This window comes from Sinohyriopsis cumingii, chromosome 14, assembly GCF_028554795.1.
Source record: "Sinohyriopsis cumingii isolate HCF-2022 chromosome 14, ASM2855479v2, whole genome shotgun sequence".
Taxonomy (NCBI): Eukaryota; Metazoa; Mollusca; class Bivalvia; order Unionida; family Unionidae; genus Sinohyriopsis; species Sinohyriopsis cumingii.
In genome coordinates, this window is record NC_142974.1 from 14,919,669 (window position 1) to 14,937,971 (window position 18,303).

Below are 18,303 nucleotides of genomic sequence, written 5' to 3' on the forward strand. Positions count from 1 at the left end.
CCTTAAATAATCCATCAATCAGAAACGACGATATAAGTTTGACAGAGAAACTTTAAAATAAATGCTGCTTCAGTAGCGATAGCAGATGCAAGACGATGACAACGCTTTTGTTTATACTCGTCTAGCATCGGAGGGATGTAGGCTTTTCTTGTTTTTCTGGGTATTCGGATATTATGTTCACGTGCACAAATTGCCTTGGTTGTTGTAATGTTGTTTTGTTGGTGTTTGTTGCGGCTTTAGTTGCAGTGACAACTGCTGTTGATGATGTTATTTGTGATTTCATTACAATTATGTCACTCAATAATTCAAATATATCTACCTTTCTAATACGACTTGGTATGTATGTGTGAGCAATTTTATTTGCGTCGCAGCAGTCATTTTATAATAAGGCAATGCTGATGTGTCTTTCTAACTGTGATATTTTGTAGGTGGTTTGTTTTATTTTGAGCATTTTCTCAGGATCAGAAACTGCGGTTGCTTCAGTCCTGATGGTTATTCTATCTATGTTTTATTGATTTTTGTTCCTGTATCTCTTTGTGATTGGGCAGCTACAGGAGTTTGTAGTTTAATCTGTTTCTCCGCGATTTGCAGTAGTCACGAAATGATACACAAGGCTGGTAAAGTTTCTTTAAGTGATTGGACTCCAGTGTTATATTTGAGGCAGGGACTTACCCGTATGCCATCACGTAATATTTGCGTATGTGTTTTACAGTACTCATAACGCCACGTTCTGCCATAGGTTAGTATTTTCCCAGGCAGGCAGCTTTACATTTGTTGCGTACCAATGTTATGGAGCTTCCTATACACACATGCTAGCGTTTTATCTAACTGGTGGAAAAAACTGCTATATGTTCATGTATCAGTCGCCGCTCTTTTGTTGTTTCTCCACACCAGATAGTACGTTGATTTCAAGGCTGGGTGTAGCCTTACAAAGCGAACTGAATAGCCTTATGGTAGCTCGAAATTTCAGACCAGGATTTGTCAGATAAAATATATCGTTATTGCCTTCATTGGCGTCATCAATCTCATCGGCAAATGCATATAAGATGCTAAATTCTATTGTCTCATCGGCCCAAAGGAGCTCATTCATTCATTCGTTCATTCATTCATTCATTCTTTTGCCTAGACTGAGAGCGTGCGTATCTTGGTCGTTATCAAAGGCTTACCTGTCGCAGCACATCACTCTGCATGATTTTTTAATTAAAAAATGTCTTCTGTCGTTTCTACAATCACTGCGGATTAGATTACATAGTATGACCGGACGGTATTTTCCACATTGGCCCACTTTGCAGGTATTACGATCCGGACGAGACCTTACCTACAGTCACTGATGGAAGTAGGTGATTGCGTGTGTACGGTCCAAATTTAAAGTAAACAATAGACAATGCTTACATGGGGATAATTTCAAATGGTGGATATTGCGAGGACGGGTGGAAAGGTCACAGAGTGTGTGTGTTGGGGGGGGGGGGGCAACATCAACGGTGTCCTTCTAGTTGTGTACATTTCTACCACAACAAGAAATCAGTGTTGCGTGTTCACGTTTTCAAATAAACATATTTTTTTGTGGGAAGATTAAGAGATCTAAAAATGTCGTTATTAAGCATGAATTATGAATTTGTCGATCTATAGTTACATTATGTTTTGAACAAGAAAGTGCCGTCTATATAGTTGTACCTTTAAGTAAAAATATACAATGTTTAAACTTGCGTATACTTCGTACAATTGCAAAAGTGGGTAAAAATATTTGCCAAATGGTGCCTTGACAATCAGTTTTCAAGTGATTGAGTGACACACTTGCATCAAGGTAGAAACGTTTCTGATTTTGCATTAAAAGCGTAAAGCAGTTGTGTAAGTCTCATTCCTATACAGTGAATTACGCATCAGCATTAAGGACTTTCGTGACTTCAGTAATTGTGGAAACCTTTTGTACATAATATTATAATAAATTTGGAGTATGCGTATTTGGTTATAGCGCCCCGTTTTAAAGAATTCTTAGATTTGTGTGATTACTTGTGTGATTATTGGAATTCGGCGCAACGGAAATATCCCTAGCCCGAAATAATTAGCCAATTACTAGGAGCAAACATCATGGGTGACGTGTTAGTAAATTTCCATGATACCATGGATCACTAGTAGTGAATTCCGGCCAAAACCGAATGAATGTCCCTGGGCTGGAGTAGTATAGTCCATATTAAAATCTAGTGGTGTACATTGGTGTTCTGACTGTAGTGGCAGTATTTACGGTAGGAAACCGGTAAATTGTACAAAGGAATAAATAAAAAGGGACTCGGCAGTTACCGCTTATGTCGCCATGGGAGCAAATCTGGTGCAGTAATATTGGCGAAATGTGCCTGGACAGCATACATTGATTGGCTTAAGGTGGCGGAGTTAAAATAGTTCCCAGTGTTAGGGAATACTCATATTTTCTAAGGCGCGAACGGTTGGCGGTACGGAAACCTGATGAAGATAAACCATACAGATGTGCGGTTGATATATATTTGGCAGGTTGTTTTATCTGTGGTCTTGCATTAATTAGAGCAAAATTTAGGTATAGAATGGACACGTCGAGCTTTCTAATTTACAACTGAAGTTGTATGGAAGTCTTTGGAAAGTTGGGGTAAACTTATGACTTCTAGCGAGAATCGCGCCAAGGTTTGACAACCGCTCGGTCAAGTAAGGACCCTTGGCCTGTATATATATTCCGATAGTAAATAATTCCTTACATATATTATCTTCAATCGCAACGTCAAAAACTTAATACTATCTTCATACAGCTGATCTGAAATCTAGCCAATATGTTCATAAATTTGCTTTCAAACTAAATTCGATATGCATTTAACCTCGTGAAGTCTGCCTCCTTTGCATGCACGTAATAGTCGCTTACATATCCTAAGACAAGAACACCCCTGTTTCAATCTGAACAAGAACACTATCATTGCGAGTATATGTATATATATATATATATATATATATATATATATATATATATACAGGACTGGTCTTATGCCGATTAGACAGATTTGGCGAAGTCGAGCCCCACCCTCACAAGGTTCCTGCGCGTTAGTATCTTTGAAGACAAGATACTTTTAAAGCAGTGGAAATTGTTTAGGGTTTATAACAGACACATTTTGAAATATTATTTCCAAATACAGTGCTGACAGGGGGCCTCGCCAATATGATGCAAATCAAGCCCTACTTGGCTAAGGATGCTACTATATATATATATATATATATATATATATATATATATATATATATATATATATATATATATATATATATATATATATATATATATATCTTTCATCAGACAGTCAGACTAGGCAATAGATCCATAAGGTTCTAGCTTCTACCTGAGTGAAATATTTCAAAATTCTTGGCAAAAGGGTTGTATCAGACCTCCACATTACAATGCTTTCTTTTCATAATTGTAGATAAAAGTATTTGATAGTGTTCTTCTGCAAAACTCCATTTAACTTCGAAATATAAAATCGTTTTTTCTTAATCAAACGGTATAATGTGTAGCTTAGGCTTGGTAATGTATTTTAATGCATCACATATTGAGTCTATTTAACTTAACTTTCTAAATATCTACCAGAAGCAATAATCAATATGCAGTCATAGTTCCTTTCGTTTTGATTGAATATGAAAAATGGCTGAGTGCCACCTACCATCGACGTGAGAAAAATATATCATTTTTCATGGATACTCTTTTCGTCAGCTAGTGCAATGTTTTTGTCATTTAGACTCTTCGGCTAAACATTACCAGCATGTTCAATATTATTTTGCCCGGTGAAATAGATTAACATAATAGACTGATATTTACCAACGCAACTGAACTTCCTGGTTGAGTTCACTGGTTCAAATAAAGATAGTATTAACGTGTGAGCGGATTTACAAATTATCCATTAGTGATTATTTACTGATGTCTCGTGAACTTTGCATTAATAAATTAAATTTATTTACTAAAGTAGGAAGGGCCCTAGACTCATATTTAGTGTTTTTCAGCCAAAGTTAAATATCAATGTATAATCCAAAAGTCGATTTCCTTTACATGTTTTCAAATAAAGACTGGGAAATATCCTTAATAGATTAGCTTTAGCTTTTGTACTATCTTTACTACAAGCTTCTCATGTATTACGCTATTTTTTATTTTACAAAAGAACATACCAAAATGTAAAGCACGTTTGAGAAGTAACAGCATTTGGTATTATTATCGCCGGTCGATATTGATCATTTTTATATGCTGTCAATAGTCTAGCATGTAATCTTTACTGCGGCGCTAAATAGCCTTGCAGTGCTTAAATAATCACTCAATCTGACACGACGATTTAACGTTGATAGAGAAACATTAAAATAAAGTTATAGAAGAAACAAAATATTTTATGTAATTTGACAACATTATCAAAAAATTCCTTAGCATTAACTTGCAGAGAAAAATAAAGAGATGTGTGTGCAGTTCTTACGTCCTAAATAGATTACGTATTATATCGTAAAAATGACATAGATCAATTGTTTTTAAAGGTACAATTCGTTGTATTACCGTAGAGGATTTTTCCATAATTACAATACAGGCATATGAGGAGCTCATCAACATATTTATTTGACCTCACAATATTGTAGCAATATTATATTTATATTAAGGAGTTCAACGTTGCGACTCTTGCTGTTGCTAGCTGAGCGAAGCATAAAATGCTCGGAAGGACCTGTAAAGAAGCACCATTTTAAACAAGAATAACATATCATTATATTGTCTCTTTTCTACAGCTTCACTGCCTATGGCATTGCAATATTTTAAAAATTACAAAGTTAAACTATTTAATATAGACCATAATGCTGGGAAAGGACCTTGTAAAGAATAATAGCATAGTATTATATTGTCTTTTTTCTACAGCTTCACTGCCTATGGCATTGCAGTATTTTAAAAATTACAAAGTTATATTCAATTGGTTTTCAAGGTACAATACGTTACATTATCTTTGAGGATTTTTCCATATTTAAAATACAGGTATCTTACTAAAATTATATACTGTCAGGATAAAGTGACTTGATGTGATACAATGCTACATGTTTGCGACATGACGTCCCAGTGCTATACATCGCTATAAACTGTCATATTGCAGACTTCACAGCGATATGACCGAAGTATTGTGAAAGCGACATTAAATATCCGCTGAATATCCATATCACACACGCACACACACACACACATTCGTACATCCAACTGGGTCACAAATACATACATACATATTTGCATATATATATATATATATATATATATATATATATATATATATATATATATATATATATATATATAAATAATGAAGTTTACATGAATTTTGCAATCATTGATTTTAATCTTATTAAAGGTTTCTTCTTCTCCAAATGAAAACATCATACCGTATATACTTGCGTAGATGTGGATGGAAGACGTACTTCATAGACGTCACATCTAATATATAAATCATAAGCAAATCCGGGTCTATGCAATTTAGTTAGAAACATCGGTAGAACAAGCAGGATAAGCCATGATTTCTTGATACTTTATGAGGTGGCGTACTATGGTTTATGTTGCTTGCAATTAAAGCCAACTTTTATGAGTTAATATGCAGTATAAGGTGAGCAAAATGAGGATTTGTCTTTTTGGTTGAGATAACAAGACTCATTCACTGATCATATCTTTTCACGCTGCTACAAATGACGGTCACTACGCTCAGAATAAAAACTAATATTTTGAAGGACAATTATTGTATTAAAACACACACTCATAAAATTGTATCAAGTTTATATGACCTAATTTTCCCTGGCAATATATGTGTGTGTGTGTCTGTCTAAATGTGTGTATAAGTTTATTCTTCTAACAATGCTGCAGTTATCTTTACATTGCATATAATTTCTTTGGAAAGATTGATTCAATCAGCATTAACGCTACGTGATATTCGGGATACAAATATCTAATGAGTCACTCAGCTGAATTTAAAGCGTAAAGAGTTCAAAGTGTCAAAATTGTATTATTTTTGAACTTACGCGCATCCCATGTTTCTGACCGTTCTTTATGACTAGGTTAAACTGAGACATATATAAGTAAGGGTTCAGAATGTAATTCATCATTAGTCCCAACAGAGACGAAGCATAATTTTTCAGGAAGAAGGCTTACGTCGTTTCTGAGCTACTCTCAAGTCTTTTCCAAAGGTATTTATTTATTCATCTTATTTTTCGTTTAATCTTATAAATGGTTTAAACATACTGTTTTTATTCTTCAAATATACGTTACGAATATATTCGGGTCAAAATAAATATATTTATTATTTCATAAATAACGGAGAACTCGACTCTACGAACGTAAGGAGATGCATCAATACACCTATAGAAGCCTTAAACTCATGTAATATGTTATCTCTGTGCATTTTAAACAGTATTAAAGCTATACAACACAGACAATATAATTCGTAATCTCTGTGCATTTTAAACAGTATTAAAGCTATACAACACAGACAATATAATTCGTAATCTCTGTGCATTTTAAACAGTATTAAAGCTATACAACACAGACAATATAATTCGTAATCTCTGTGCATTTTAAACAGTATTAAAGCTATACAACACAGACAATATAATTCGTAATCTCTGTCGGAAGTACAAATTGCAACTATATATCGTTACTTAGTTCTGCAATTTTTTTCCAAAGATAAATCTCATAAGTTTATCAAAAGGTATAAAATTATATTGAACATTTTCGACTTTAAACTGTTTTAAACGTTTTGTCTTTGTCTAAATTATATCACCATCGGGTCTTACAGCAAGAATGCTTTGCAAATTTCCCTGTTAAAGTTTTTTAGCCTTTACTAAATTGCATGCAAACTTGTTATTATCTTATGACCTTTATTAAGTTGCAAATATCCTTCTTATTGCCGTATGACCTTTATTAAATAGCAAACATCCTTGTTATTGCCGTATGGCCTTTATTAAATAGCAAACATCCTTGTTATTGTCGTATGGCCTTTATTAAGTTGCAAATATCCTTCTTATTGCCGTATGGCCTTTATTAAGTTGTAAATATCCTTCTTATTGTCGTATGGCCTTTATTAAGTTGCAAATATCCTTGTTAACGTCTTATGGCCTTATTAAATTACAAGCATCTTTGTTAATGTATTATGATTTTATTAAATTGCAAATATCCTTGTTATTGTCGTATGGCCTTTATTAAGTTCCAAATATCCTTCTTATTGTCGTATGACCTTTATCAAGTTGCAAATATCATTGTTATTGTCGTATCGCCTTTATTAAGTTGTAAATATCCTTGTTATTGACGTATGGCCTTTATTAAGTTGTAAATATCCTTGTTATTGTCGTATGGCCTTTATTAAGTTGCAAATATCCTTATTATTGTCGTATGGCCTTTATTAAGTTGCAAATATCATTGTTATTGTCGTATGGCCTTTATTAAGTTGTAAATATCCTTGTTATTGACGTATGGCCTTTATTAAGTTGTAAATATCCTTATTATTGTCGTATGGCCTTTATTAAGTTGCAAATATCCTTGTTAACGTCTTATGGCCTTATTAAATTACAAGCATCTTTGTTAATGTATTATGACCTTTATTAAATTGCAAATATCCTTGTTATTGTCGTATGGCCTTTATTAAGTTGCAAATATCCTTGTTATTGTCGTATGGCCTTTATTAAGTTGCAAATATCCTTGTTATTGTCGTATGGCCTTTATTAAATTGCAAATATCCTTGTTATTGTCGTACGGCCTTTATTAATTTGAAAGCATCATTCTTAACGTCTTATGGCCTTATTAAATTGCAAGCATCCTTGTTAACGTCTTATGGCCTTTATTGAATTGCAAATATCCTTGATATTGTCGTATGGCCTTTATTAAATTGCCAACATCACTGTTAACGTCTAATGGCCTTTATTCAATTGCAAACATCATTGTTAACGTCGTATGGCCTTATTAAATGGCAAGCATCCTTGTTAATGTCGTATGGCCTTTATTAAATTCCAAGCATCCTTGTTAACGTCTTATGGCCTTATTAAATTGCAAGTATCCTTGTTAATGTCGTATGGTCTTTACTAAATTGCAAGCAACCTTGTTAATGTCGTATGGCCTTTATTAAATTGCAAGCATCCTTGCTATCGTCTTATGGCCTTATTAAATTACAAGCATCCTTGTTAACGTCTTATGGTCTGTATTAAATTACAAGCATCCTTGTTAACGTCTTATGGTCTGTTTTAAATTACAAGCATCCTTATTAACGTCGTATGGCCTTATTAAATTGCAAGCATCCTTCTTAACGTCTTATGGCCTTATTAAATTGCAAGCATCCTTGTTAATGTCTTATGGCCTTATTAAATTGCTAGCATCCTTGTTAATGTATTATGGTCTTATTAAATTACAAGCATCCTTATTAACGTCGTATGGCCTTATTAAATTGCAAGCATCCTTGCTAACGTCTTATGGCCTATATTAAATTGCAAGATGGCCTTATTAAATTGCTAGCATCCTTGTTAATGTCTTATGGCCTTATTAAATTGCTAGCATCCTTGTTAATGTCTTATGGCCTTATTAAATTGCAAGCATCCTTGCTAACGTCTTATGGCCTTATTAAATTGCAAGCATCCTTGCTAACGTCGTATGGCCTTATTAAATTGCAAGCATCCTTGCTAACGTCGTATGGCCTTATTAAATTGCAAGCATCCTTGCTAACGTCTTATGGCCTATATTAAATTGCAAGATGGCCTTATTAAATTGCTAGCATCCTTGTTAATGTCTTATGGCCTTATTAAATTGCAAGCATCCTTGCTAACGTCTTATGGCCTTATTAAATTGCAAGCATCCTTGCTAACGTCGTATGGCCTTATTAAATTGCAAGCATCCTTGCTAACGTCTTATGGCCTATATTAAATTGCAAGATGGCCTTATTAAATTGCTAGCATCCTTGTTAATGTCTTATGGCCTTATTAAATTGCTAGCATCCTTGTTAATGTCTTATGGCCTTATTAAATTGCAAGCATCCTTGCTAACGTCTTATGGCCTATATTAAATTGCAAGATGGCCTTATTAAATTGCAAGCATCTTTGTTCATGTATTATGGCCTTATTAAATTGCAAGCATCCTTGCTAACGTCTTATGGCCTGTATTAAATTACAAGCATCCTTGTTAATGTCTTATGGCCTTATTAAATTGCAAGCATCCTTGCTAACGTCTTATGGCCTATATTAAATTGCAAGATGGCCTTATTAAATTGCAAGCATCCTTGCTAACGTCTTATGGCCTGTATTAAATTACAAGCATCCTTGTTAACGTCTTATGGTCTGTATTAAATTACAAGCATCCTTGTTAACGTCTTATGGTTGTATTAAATTACAAGCATCCTTGTTAAGGTCTTATGGTCTGTATTAAATTACAAGCATCCTTGTTAACGTCTTATGGCCTTATTAAATTGCAAGCATCCTTCTTAACGTCTTATGGCCTTATTAAATTGCAAGCATCCTTGTTAACGTCTTATGGCCTTATTAAATTGCCAGCATCCTTGTTAACATTTTATGGCCTTTATTAAATATATACATATATATATCTGGTCTCAGTAATCGAATACAAATATGTACCGTATTGAACAAGTTATATCTTACCTTGGTACGATTTTCGCAGGAGTCTAAATTTCAGAAAAGATTATATATCTATTAACACATCAAGTGTATGGAACAGTAAATACGTTATTATTATTTTGTGCGAAATTGACAACAGGAGAGTTGATAATAAGAAACTATTCAGTTTGTAAAACTACTGTAAATTAGAATATTTTAATTCGGGTTCTTGACTATTGTTCACAGAAAAGACCACAATTAACATAGTATATATACAGAGCACAATGAATTGGATATGGTTCTATGCAATACATATGCAAAACGGTTATAAATTTGCAAAAGTATATTGAAGCCACAATATCCTGGTTTACAGTACGTTAATGGTAATGATTGACGAAATGATAGACGGATGAACAAACAGGAAGAGTATTGTTGTAGTTAATGTTGTATAATCAACGAATTATTTTTGTGCTACAATTTTCTCCTTGTGTACGATTTCAAAATGTTTAACATGTTTCTACCATGTAAGAATCATTTAGATTGATTATGTAACGTCCACATAAAATTGATGTATTTCTTAAAGAGAGCGACGACAACAATGATAGTGATGATGCTGAAGATAACAAGGGAATAAAGTTGTATGATACATTTATATCATAATGTGTATGTAGAAAACTGTCTAGAGTACCAGATATATGCATCATAATTAGAAATGTTATAAACATTGCTTAATTTTGATGAAAGGTTGATATATATTTACTCAAGGCCCCCTTGGTAGCCGTGTCATCAATAGAGCTCGCCTTATCGAACAATGCCATCTCATCTCTGCCGTTATGAGTAGGAGTCTTCAGTTCGGTTACTGTTGGTATGTTTGAAATCTGCCATTAGCTTCCCATGAGTCGACGGTTCGTACCGGCGTTTCCCCTGGTTCCTCCTCCACCAATAATACTGTCTACCACGTATAGGATATCGTTCTATCAGAAACGGATTTAACCCAAATCACCAACAATTAACTCACAAACTTGTTTCAATCGTTTGCTGGTTGGTGTCACATTTAAAACTAAAACATATATTGGTCTTCTCTAACAAATGTGCATCTACTTTTTCAGATTAATCGACAAACACTTTCAAAATGGCGACAGAGAGCATCACGTGTGCAGTGATTGGAGAAGGAAACCTTCTTCTGAAATGTATCAATGGTCTGCAGGAGAATGGCTTTGTATTAAACGTGGTCTTTACAAACACACCATTTGTATCTCAGCTGTGTGAAGAGAAGCGTATATTCTGTCAGAACAGAAATGCAAATATTGAAGATGCTCTTAGGGACAAAGCCGTAGACTACTTATTCAGCATTGCCAACCCGCGTGTTCTGAAGAAGAATGTTTTGAACCTTCCACGCATATTGTCTATCAATTACCATGATAGCCCACTTCCAGCTTATGCTGGTATCCATGCGACAAGCTGGGCCATTCTACAAGGACAACGAAAGCACGGCATCAGTTGGCACGTGGTTGAGTCTGGCATCGATACGGGAGACATTTTGGAGTCTCAGGAAGTCACGATTGAAAATGATGAGTCGGCCTTCACATTAAATATGAAATGTCAGGAAGCTGCTTTCGATGCGTTTAGTCGACTACTCGACGATATAAAGCATGGTACGTTGATTCGAAAGCAGCAGAATGAGGTTGGTAGGTCATACTATGGACTGTATGAATTGCCACCTAATTTAGGGGTCTTGAATTTCGATAATGAAGCAGACGATATATACAACCTGGCACGGGCCCTTGATTTCGGTATAAAGCATGACAATGCTTTTGGAAGTCCCAAAATATTGGCATCCACTGGAGAGTTCTTCCTAGTGACAAAAGTCGACACGACTGCTAACGTCGCGAATGGAACAGCCACGCCAGGTCAGATAATTGGCATAAACGAAAATATGCTTGTCGTATCAACTGGGACAACACCTATAATTGTATCCTTTGCGACACTAGATGGCAAGCAAATACCTCTGAACAGACACAGAGAAATTGGTTTCTACACAGGTGGACATGTTCCAACCGTATCCATCAACTGTGATCAACTTACTTCCATACCGACAAAGGAAGGATTTTGGAGACGAAAACTGTCATCATATGAGCCTACTGCCTTCTATCGACAGCAAATGAATGTCGTGGCTAATATCACAGACGTTTTGACAGATAACCAAATCGTAACAATCACTTTGCCGTTACCGAACGTCGATTTAGTACCAGCATTTGCAAAATCAGAACTTTTTCTTCAAGCTTGCTTTGTGGCATTCGTGGCCAGAGTTACCTGTCTCTCTGATGTGGCCATAGGTCTACTTGCAGACAAGAGTGGATTAGACGCTTCTATTGAGTCGATGTTTTCAGATATCACTCCTGGTTTGTTCAAAGTCGCTTTAGATGACAACATTACAGATGTTATATCTGAATGTCTCGAGAATCTGATAAAATACACCCAGGCCAAGACTTTTTTAAAGGATGTGTTTTATCGATACCCAGAACTGCGTGGCAAGAAAAGAACACCTCATCACAATTTAGTCATCGGAACAAAGTCTGGAACCACCTTGGAACGCAATGTTGGTGAGCGTATTCTCCATGATTGCACACTATTACTTATGTTCTGTCCTGACACGAGGGAAGTGCGTTTACTCTACAAGGAAAAATCTGCACAAGACATCACTCACCTTATCGATGTGTTACGTCACTTCCCTACGTTTCTGAGCTCGATGAACATGGACTTTAATCCTGTTCTAAAAGACATCACAATGTTGTCCAAAGACGAACTGAACCATTTATTCCCAGGGGTAGAGGAAGAAACATTGAAGGCAAAAGATACTTTATTAACATATATAAATAAACAATGTCAGCTTTCACCGAACAGGGTTGCATTGAAATCAATGCAGCAAGCCATTACCTATGGGGGAATGCAACAGGAAGTTGCATCTTTGTCCGCTGTCATTTCTAGTCACCTTTGGAAAAGAGAGAAAGAAAAACCTGTTATTGGACTTTACTTCCCAAATTCAATTCAGTATGTACTGTCATTGCTTGCTACCATCGAAAGCAATGCTGCATTTTTACCCCTGCCTGTGGACTACCCGTTCGATCGTTTGGCATTCTCAATATGCGATGCTAAGGTCTGCCAAATTTTGACTACAAGATCTGAAGCAGCCAACTTGCTAAAGATAACAAGCTCAATTAAGGTGTGCTTTCAGCGAAACGTCGCCGGCGAGGAGTTATATTTCCTAGAGTTTACATCTGACAAACACGAAAACAAAATAAATGTGATGAATGGATATTACGAACGAATGCAAAATCAATTGACGAAAAACGGCCCAAACGTGATATTGCATAGTTCACTCGCGAACAGCATAAACGATGAAGGTGTAAATCTTGATTCGCATATTTGTATAAACAAAGCAAACGAAGATGAAGACTTTTGCTACGTGATGTATACATCAGGTTCCACCGGAAGACCGAAGGGTGTAAAAGTGAAAGAAAGCAGCGTTGTCAATCTAGCAAGAGCACAGATTAAAGCATGGGATCTAGGGCCAGGCGACAACATAGCTCAGTTTGCATCTATAGGATTTGATGCATCAATATCAGAAATATTCACCACTTTTCTATCAGGCGGTGCCCTTTCTGTTCTGAGTCACGAAGAACGCCAAGGAAAAGAATTTATCAACGCCATGAAGGCACTTAAGGTCACTACGATTACTCTTCCGCCCTCAGCTCTCAATATTTACAGACCGCTGGATCTTCCATATCTAACAAAAGTAGTATCCGCTGGTGAAGCATGTACATTGAGCACTGCTCTGAGATGGACGAAAAACACCAGAATCCGGTTCTTCAACGCATACGGTCCAACTGAGGGAACAGTCTGTTCTACATGCTACGAGTTTATTCCAGGTACGGATTACGAAGATGTAAACAGAGAGTTACCCATAGGTAGAGCTATAGATGGAGTTTGTATTTATCTTCTGGACGACTTCATGAAACCAGTACCACCAGGGGTTGTTGGAGAAATTTATATCGGAGGAAAAGGTCTTGCACATGGTTACATTGGAAATGCCAGAGATTTAAAAGACCGATGTTTTGTACCCAATCCTCTCGAGCCACATATGTTGCTGTACAAATCAGGTGACCATGCATTCATGGACCCAGATGGCAAATTTACATATGCAGGTCGGCAAGATGATCAAATCAAGATACGAGGACAAAGGGTGGACTTAAGTGAGATAGAAAGTATTTTGATACAACATCCAAAACTTGAAATGGCTGTGGTAGTTGTCCACAAATGTTCATCTTCAACAGATCCCAAAATTGCATGTTTTATCTCACCTACAGTCGTTTGCACCTCGGAAATTAGAGAGTATCTTTCAAATGCTTTGCCGAAATATATGATACCTAACTTTATAAGAAAATTGGAATTATCAGAATTCCCTTTGACAATCAATGGAAAGGTCGATAGGAAGCTATTAGAGATAGACGAAGGTGTCCATGGCCAAGAGCAGTTAACAGAAAGGAGACACTTGAATGATCTTGAACTGTTTCTTGCGCGGCGGTGGTGTGAGGTCTTAAAACTAGACGACTCCTTTGTGAACGGTCTTCATGAACAAAGCTCTTTCACTGAACTGGGGGGAAATTCACTCCAACTCGTACTGTTGTTGAGGACTCTTGAAAACAGTTTGGGTCTGTACCTTTCTTTTACCGATGTTGGTAGGGCAGATACCATTGAAGAATTTGCTGAGGTCATCAAACGAAAGAAAGATGTTTTTTGTACATCTAAGCATGTTTTCTCCAGTGGGCAGGAGCTTAAAGATCTTATATTGCGAGACTCGTCTCTAGATAGTAATATTTCATCCACAACGAAGAGACGAGGATTTATGCAGTCCAGACACTTTTCGTTAAATAATCCCAGAAACATATTGATATCTGGAGTAACGGGATTTCTTGGAGCCTTTTTACTTGCCGAACTACTTAAACAAACAAGTGCCCAAATTTACTGCATGGTGAGAGAATCTGCCGAGTCATGTGGTGTTGAGAGAATCATACAAAACATGAGGATGTACAATTTGTGGCAACCTGAGTACACATCGAGAATCTCCATTGTTCTTTCAGACCTATTGCAAGAACGGATGGGAATTTCACAAGACATTTATGACGTTTTGTGCAATGTGATCGACGTCGTGTTTATGAATGCTGCAATGATGAACTTCAATACACCATATGAAGATCATCGAATTGCAAATGTTTATGGTACTAAAGAATTCATCAAGTTTGCTGTAACTGGCGTCCAGAAATATATTTTCCTTACGTCCTCGCTCAGTGTGTTTCTTTTTCCAGAATCATCCTCGGATATGAATGCTCGCCCCAGAATTTGTTATGAATCTGAATGTTTTGATGACCCTATGTTAATCGAAGGAGGCTATGGACAGAGCAAATGGGCAAGCGAACGACTTGTTTTGCAAGCCTTGGAGCACTTACCGGGAGGTGCCATTTTTCGTCCAGCTAGAATATCAGGCAGAACAAAAGATGGTCTTGGACTTCGAAATGATCTTTTTGGTAGCACAATGCTTGGGATGAAGAAGCTTGGCTGTTACCCCGATTTAAAATTTCCATTTGACCTAACGCCAGTGGATTATGTCGCAAAGGCAATGGTGGAAATCGCACTTAGAATCTGCAACGCGACTGACCACTACACGAAAGTGTACCACTTAGTTAACAAAGACACGATACCCTTTAACACTTTGTTTGAGGATATGAACCTTATGCCACTTCCTTTGAACAAGTGGAGAGAGGTATTGAAAAGTGCACCCGAAGACAACAAGGAGCTTATCCCACTTACACCATTCTTCCTCTCTGCATTCTGGGACAAAGCTTCAAACTGGCCTGTTTTTGATACCAGCAACACAGATGCGATGACATCAGATGTAACAAAGGCTCTCCTACTCCCTTGCAGAGAACTTTTGAAATTATACAAGAAATATTTCGGAGAATAATGTACGTCAATTCGTTAGATAAAACATCCTTAGATATCAGGACTGCATTCGAAACTCGGCGAAACATTTATATGTGTCATCTAGAGGTACAAATCAGCAACTTAACTGATTCGCCTTTCCGAGAGCTATTCAGTGAGCAGGTCAAAAACAGAATAAATTCATAATGATAAAATGGCGTAACATCGAACGAACAAAGTTACAAAGTGTTGCACAAAATGAATCTTTACCATGCCATTTGCTGATATGTCTATGTATCTAATCCACAGTTAATGTGAACATAAGCTCTCTTCAACTTTTAATTATTGCCACTACGTATTAGAAAGATCGATAAAATACGTCAAGGAAAATATTCAAAATACATTTAGCATGTTTTCTTCACAAATACACGATCTTTGCTCGTGTATTACCTTGCCTACTTGTATGTGTGTATCATTGCCTGCCCATCACCTTTCTAAACAATTCAACATTCTTGATGATATATCTAGCTTTATATGATCCAACTCTATTAGAATTCTCAAGAAATCTTCCCACCTTTCAGAAATTGTTTTATTTTTCATTTGATGCCCGATGACAGTATGTATATTTTCATCGGTATAGTGCAAAGAAAGAATATTAAACATGTATTCATTTATGTCATTATTGAAGAATGCTTATAATTAACGAGTTGCATTAATCATATAAAGTTTTGTAGAGAATATACAAAAAAAAACTTTCTGAGGGAGAATTAAAAGTCATGAGATTTTATTTTTATTTATAAAAGAGCCATGGTGGCTCAGTGGTGTTGGCGTTGGACAAGTACTCGGAAGAGTACTGGTTCGATCATGACAAACAAATTAGCACTGGACCATCAATGTGCAGACGTAATATCATGTCCCATCCATTCACATTATTCTGACACCAGTCCGACCAGTTCTAACACTAACCTGTTAATGCTAAGCTACAGGCGAGGAAGGTGCTAGTACCATTTTTATAAGTCTTTTTATTACTCGGCCAGAATTCGAACACGCTACCTCCCGCATCCTAGGCCTGGGCGGTCGTATATAGACCTATATGTTGAAACCCTCGAGGTTTTATAAAAATTATATGTTAAATGGTGTGCATAAGTTTTAATTGCTGGCACATTGCGCTGTTATTGATAGTTGTTGATCTTATTTCATGGGGCTAACGGGAATTTAACATGAGGTGGACACCGTAAGGTCATAGCAGAATTTGACATCGAGGGTTCATTGCAATATTATTGGAAATTACCTCAAATGTGGGTACATTGTTATTTTCCATTGACTTTGGAACAAACTACCACTATACATTTATTGTTTGTACTCAGGTAATATATGACATAATTGAATTTCTGAACGATCACCAGAACTGATATTCCGTACTGCATATCATTGAATGAAACATTTGTTAGGTTTTTTGTTTTCTAAGATGGCACAGGCATTTTTTTCAGAAATAAGATATTAGTTTACATGGTAAACACTAAATAAATATTATATAAATTTAAGTAATTTATCACAAGTATCTATTTCAATAATACTATCGTCTCTTAAAAACCAGTCTCTACTGTCATCTATGTTGTGAATTCAATTTTTAGTGACACCCAGCGCAGACTTTGTTTTTTGCCCCCAAATTATAAGACCAAATATGATAATATTATAAGTCTATTTAGAATTAAAAGTCAGATTAAAGCTCTATGAGGCCACTCATTTGTTTTTGTTTCTAACCCCAATCTGAGTTTAGGACATTAGTTTTCCACTTGAAAATTTATAAACTTGCTGACAATATTTAATGTTTTAGCAAGGAAATTGGCCCACTTCCTGTTTCTTGTATTGTGTAGAAGATTTTATATTAATATTGTTTACTTGAACACATACTCATTCCTACCTTATCCTCCATCCTTTTGCTGTGTTCATCATTTAATTTGGTTGTATTTATTCATTTTAAATTATTCACTGGAATTACAAAGTTCTCATTTATGCTTTTCGGACTAAATCATATACACCATCACATTCAATATTGGAATTTATCTGAAACACCGGTGGCATTCAAATGAAACTCTATTCCTTTGGACTTGTGATGAAATTTTAGACCACTCTGGGATTTAATTCACAATATTGTAAGTTCCTTTTAAATTTACGTTGTGTAATATATGGAATTAAATTATTTCGTGAATTGTAACAGCTTGTTGATTTTCGCTCTTTTTTTGTTAGCTTAAGACCATATAGTTATATATCTTGACAAACACTCTCATATTGTGTCTATGTATTTAATTTCTGCTGTCAATGTTCATTATCTTGTACACCATTATGAATCTCAACCTGCTATATTTTAAAGTTTTATAATTTTAGTTCAAGTTTAATTCTCTTAAGTCTCCCTTGTTATTTCATATGTAATATCCTTAATTATTTAATCATATGTAGTCATGTAATTACGTTTTCCTTGTGAGTTATTTAGTTGCTCCTTTCCAGTGTTTTTTTTTTTTTCTCTTCACGTTTTCTTTTTACTTCGTTCAGGTTATATAATTATTTCAGAGTTACATTGAACACACATTTAATATTTTCTTCTTAAACTGCACAATGCTCCAAAATATCAATCAAGCTTACGTCTATCAAGTACATCTGACAAATGATCCATTAATTAGGTTGATATTTTACATAATAGGTTTTATCTGGATGTTTTGATTTGTC

The 18,303-nt window shown here is 35.7% G+C and overlaps 1 protein-coding gene across 1 annotated transcript; it reads left to right on the forward strand.

Annotated features, from left to right (window-relative positions):
* The first annotated feature begins 10,729 nt into the window (after nt 1-10,729).
* Nucleotides 10,730-15,619, forward strand: LOC149783297 (uncharacterized). Its single transcript, XM_089933362.1, has one exon. It carries the CDS (start codon nt 10,730-10,732, stop codon nt 15,617-15,619), a length of 4,890 nt encoding a protein of 1,629 aa, XP_089789488.1.
* The last annotated feature ends 2,684 nt before the right edge of the window (nt 15,620-18,303 follow it).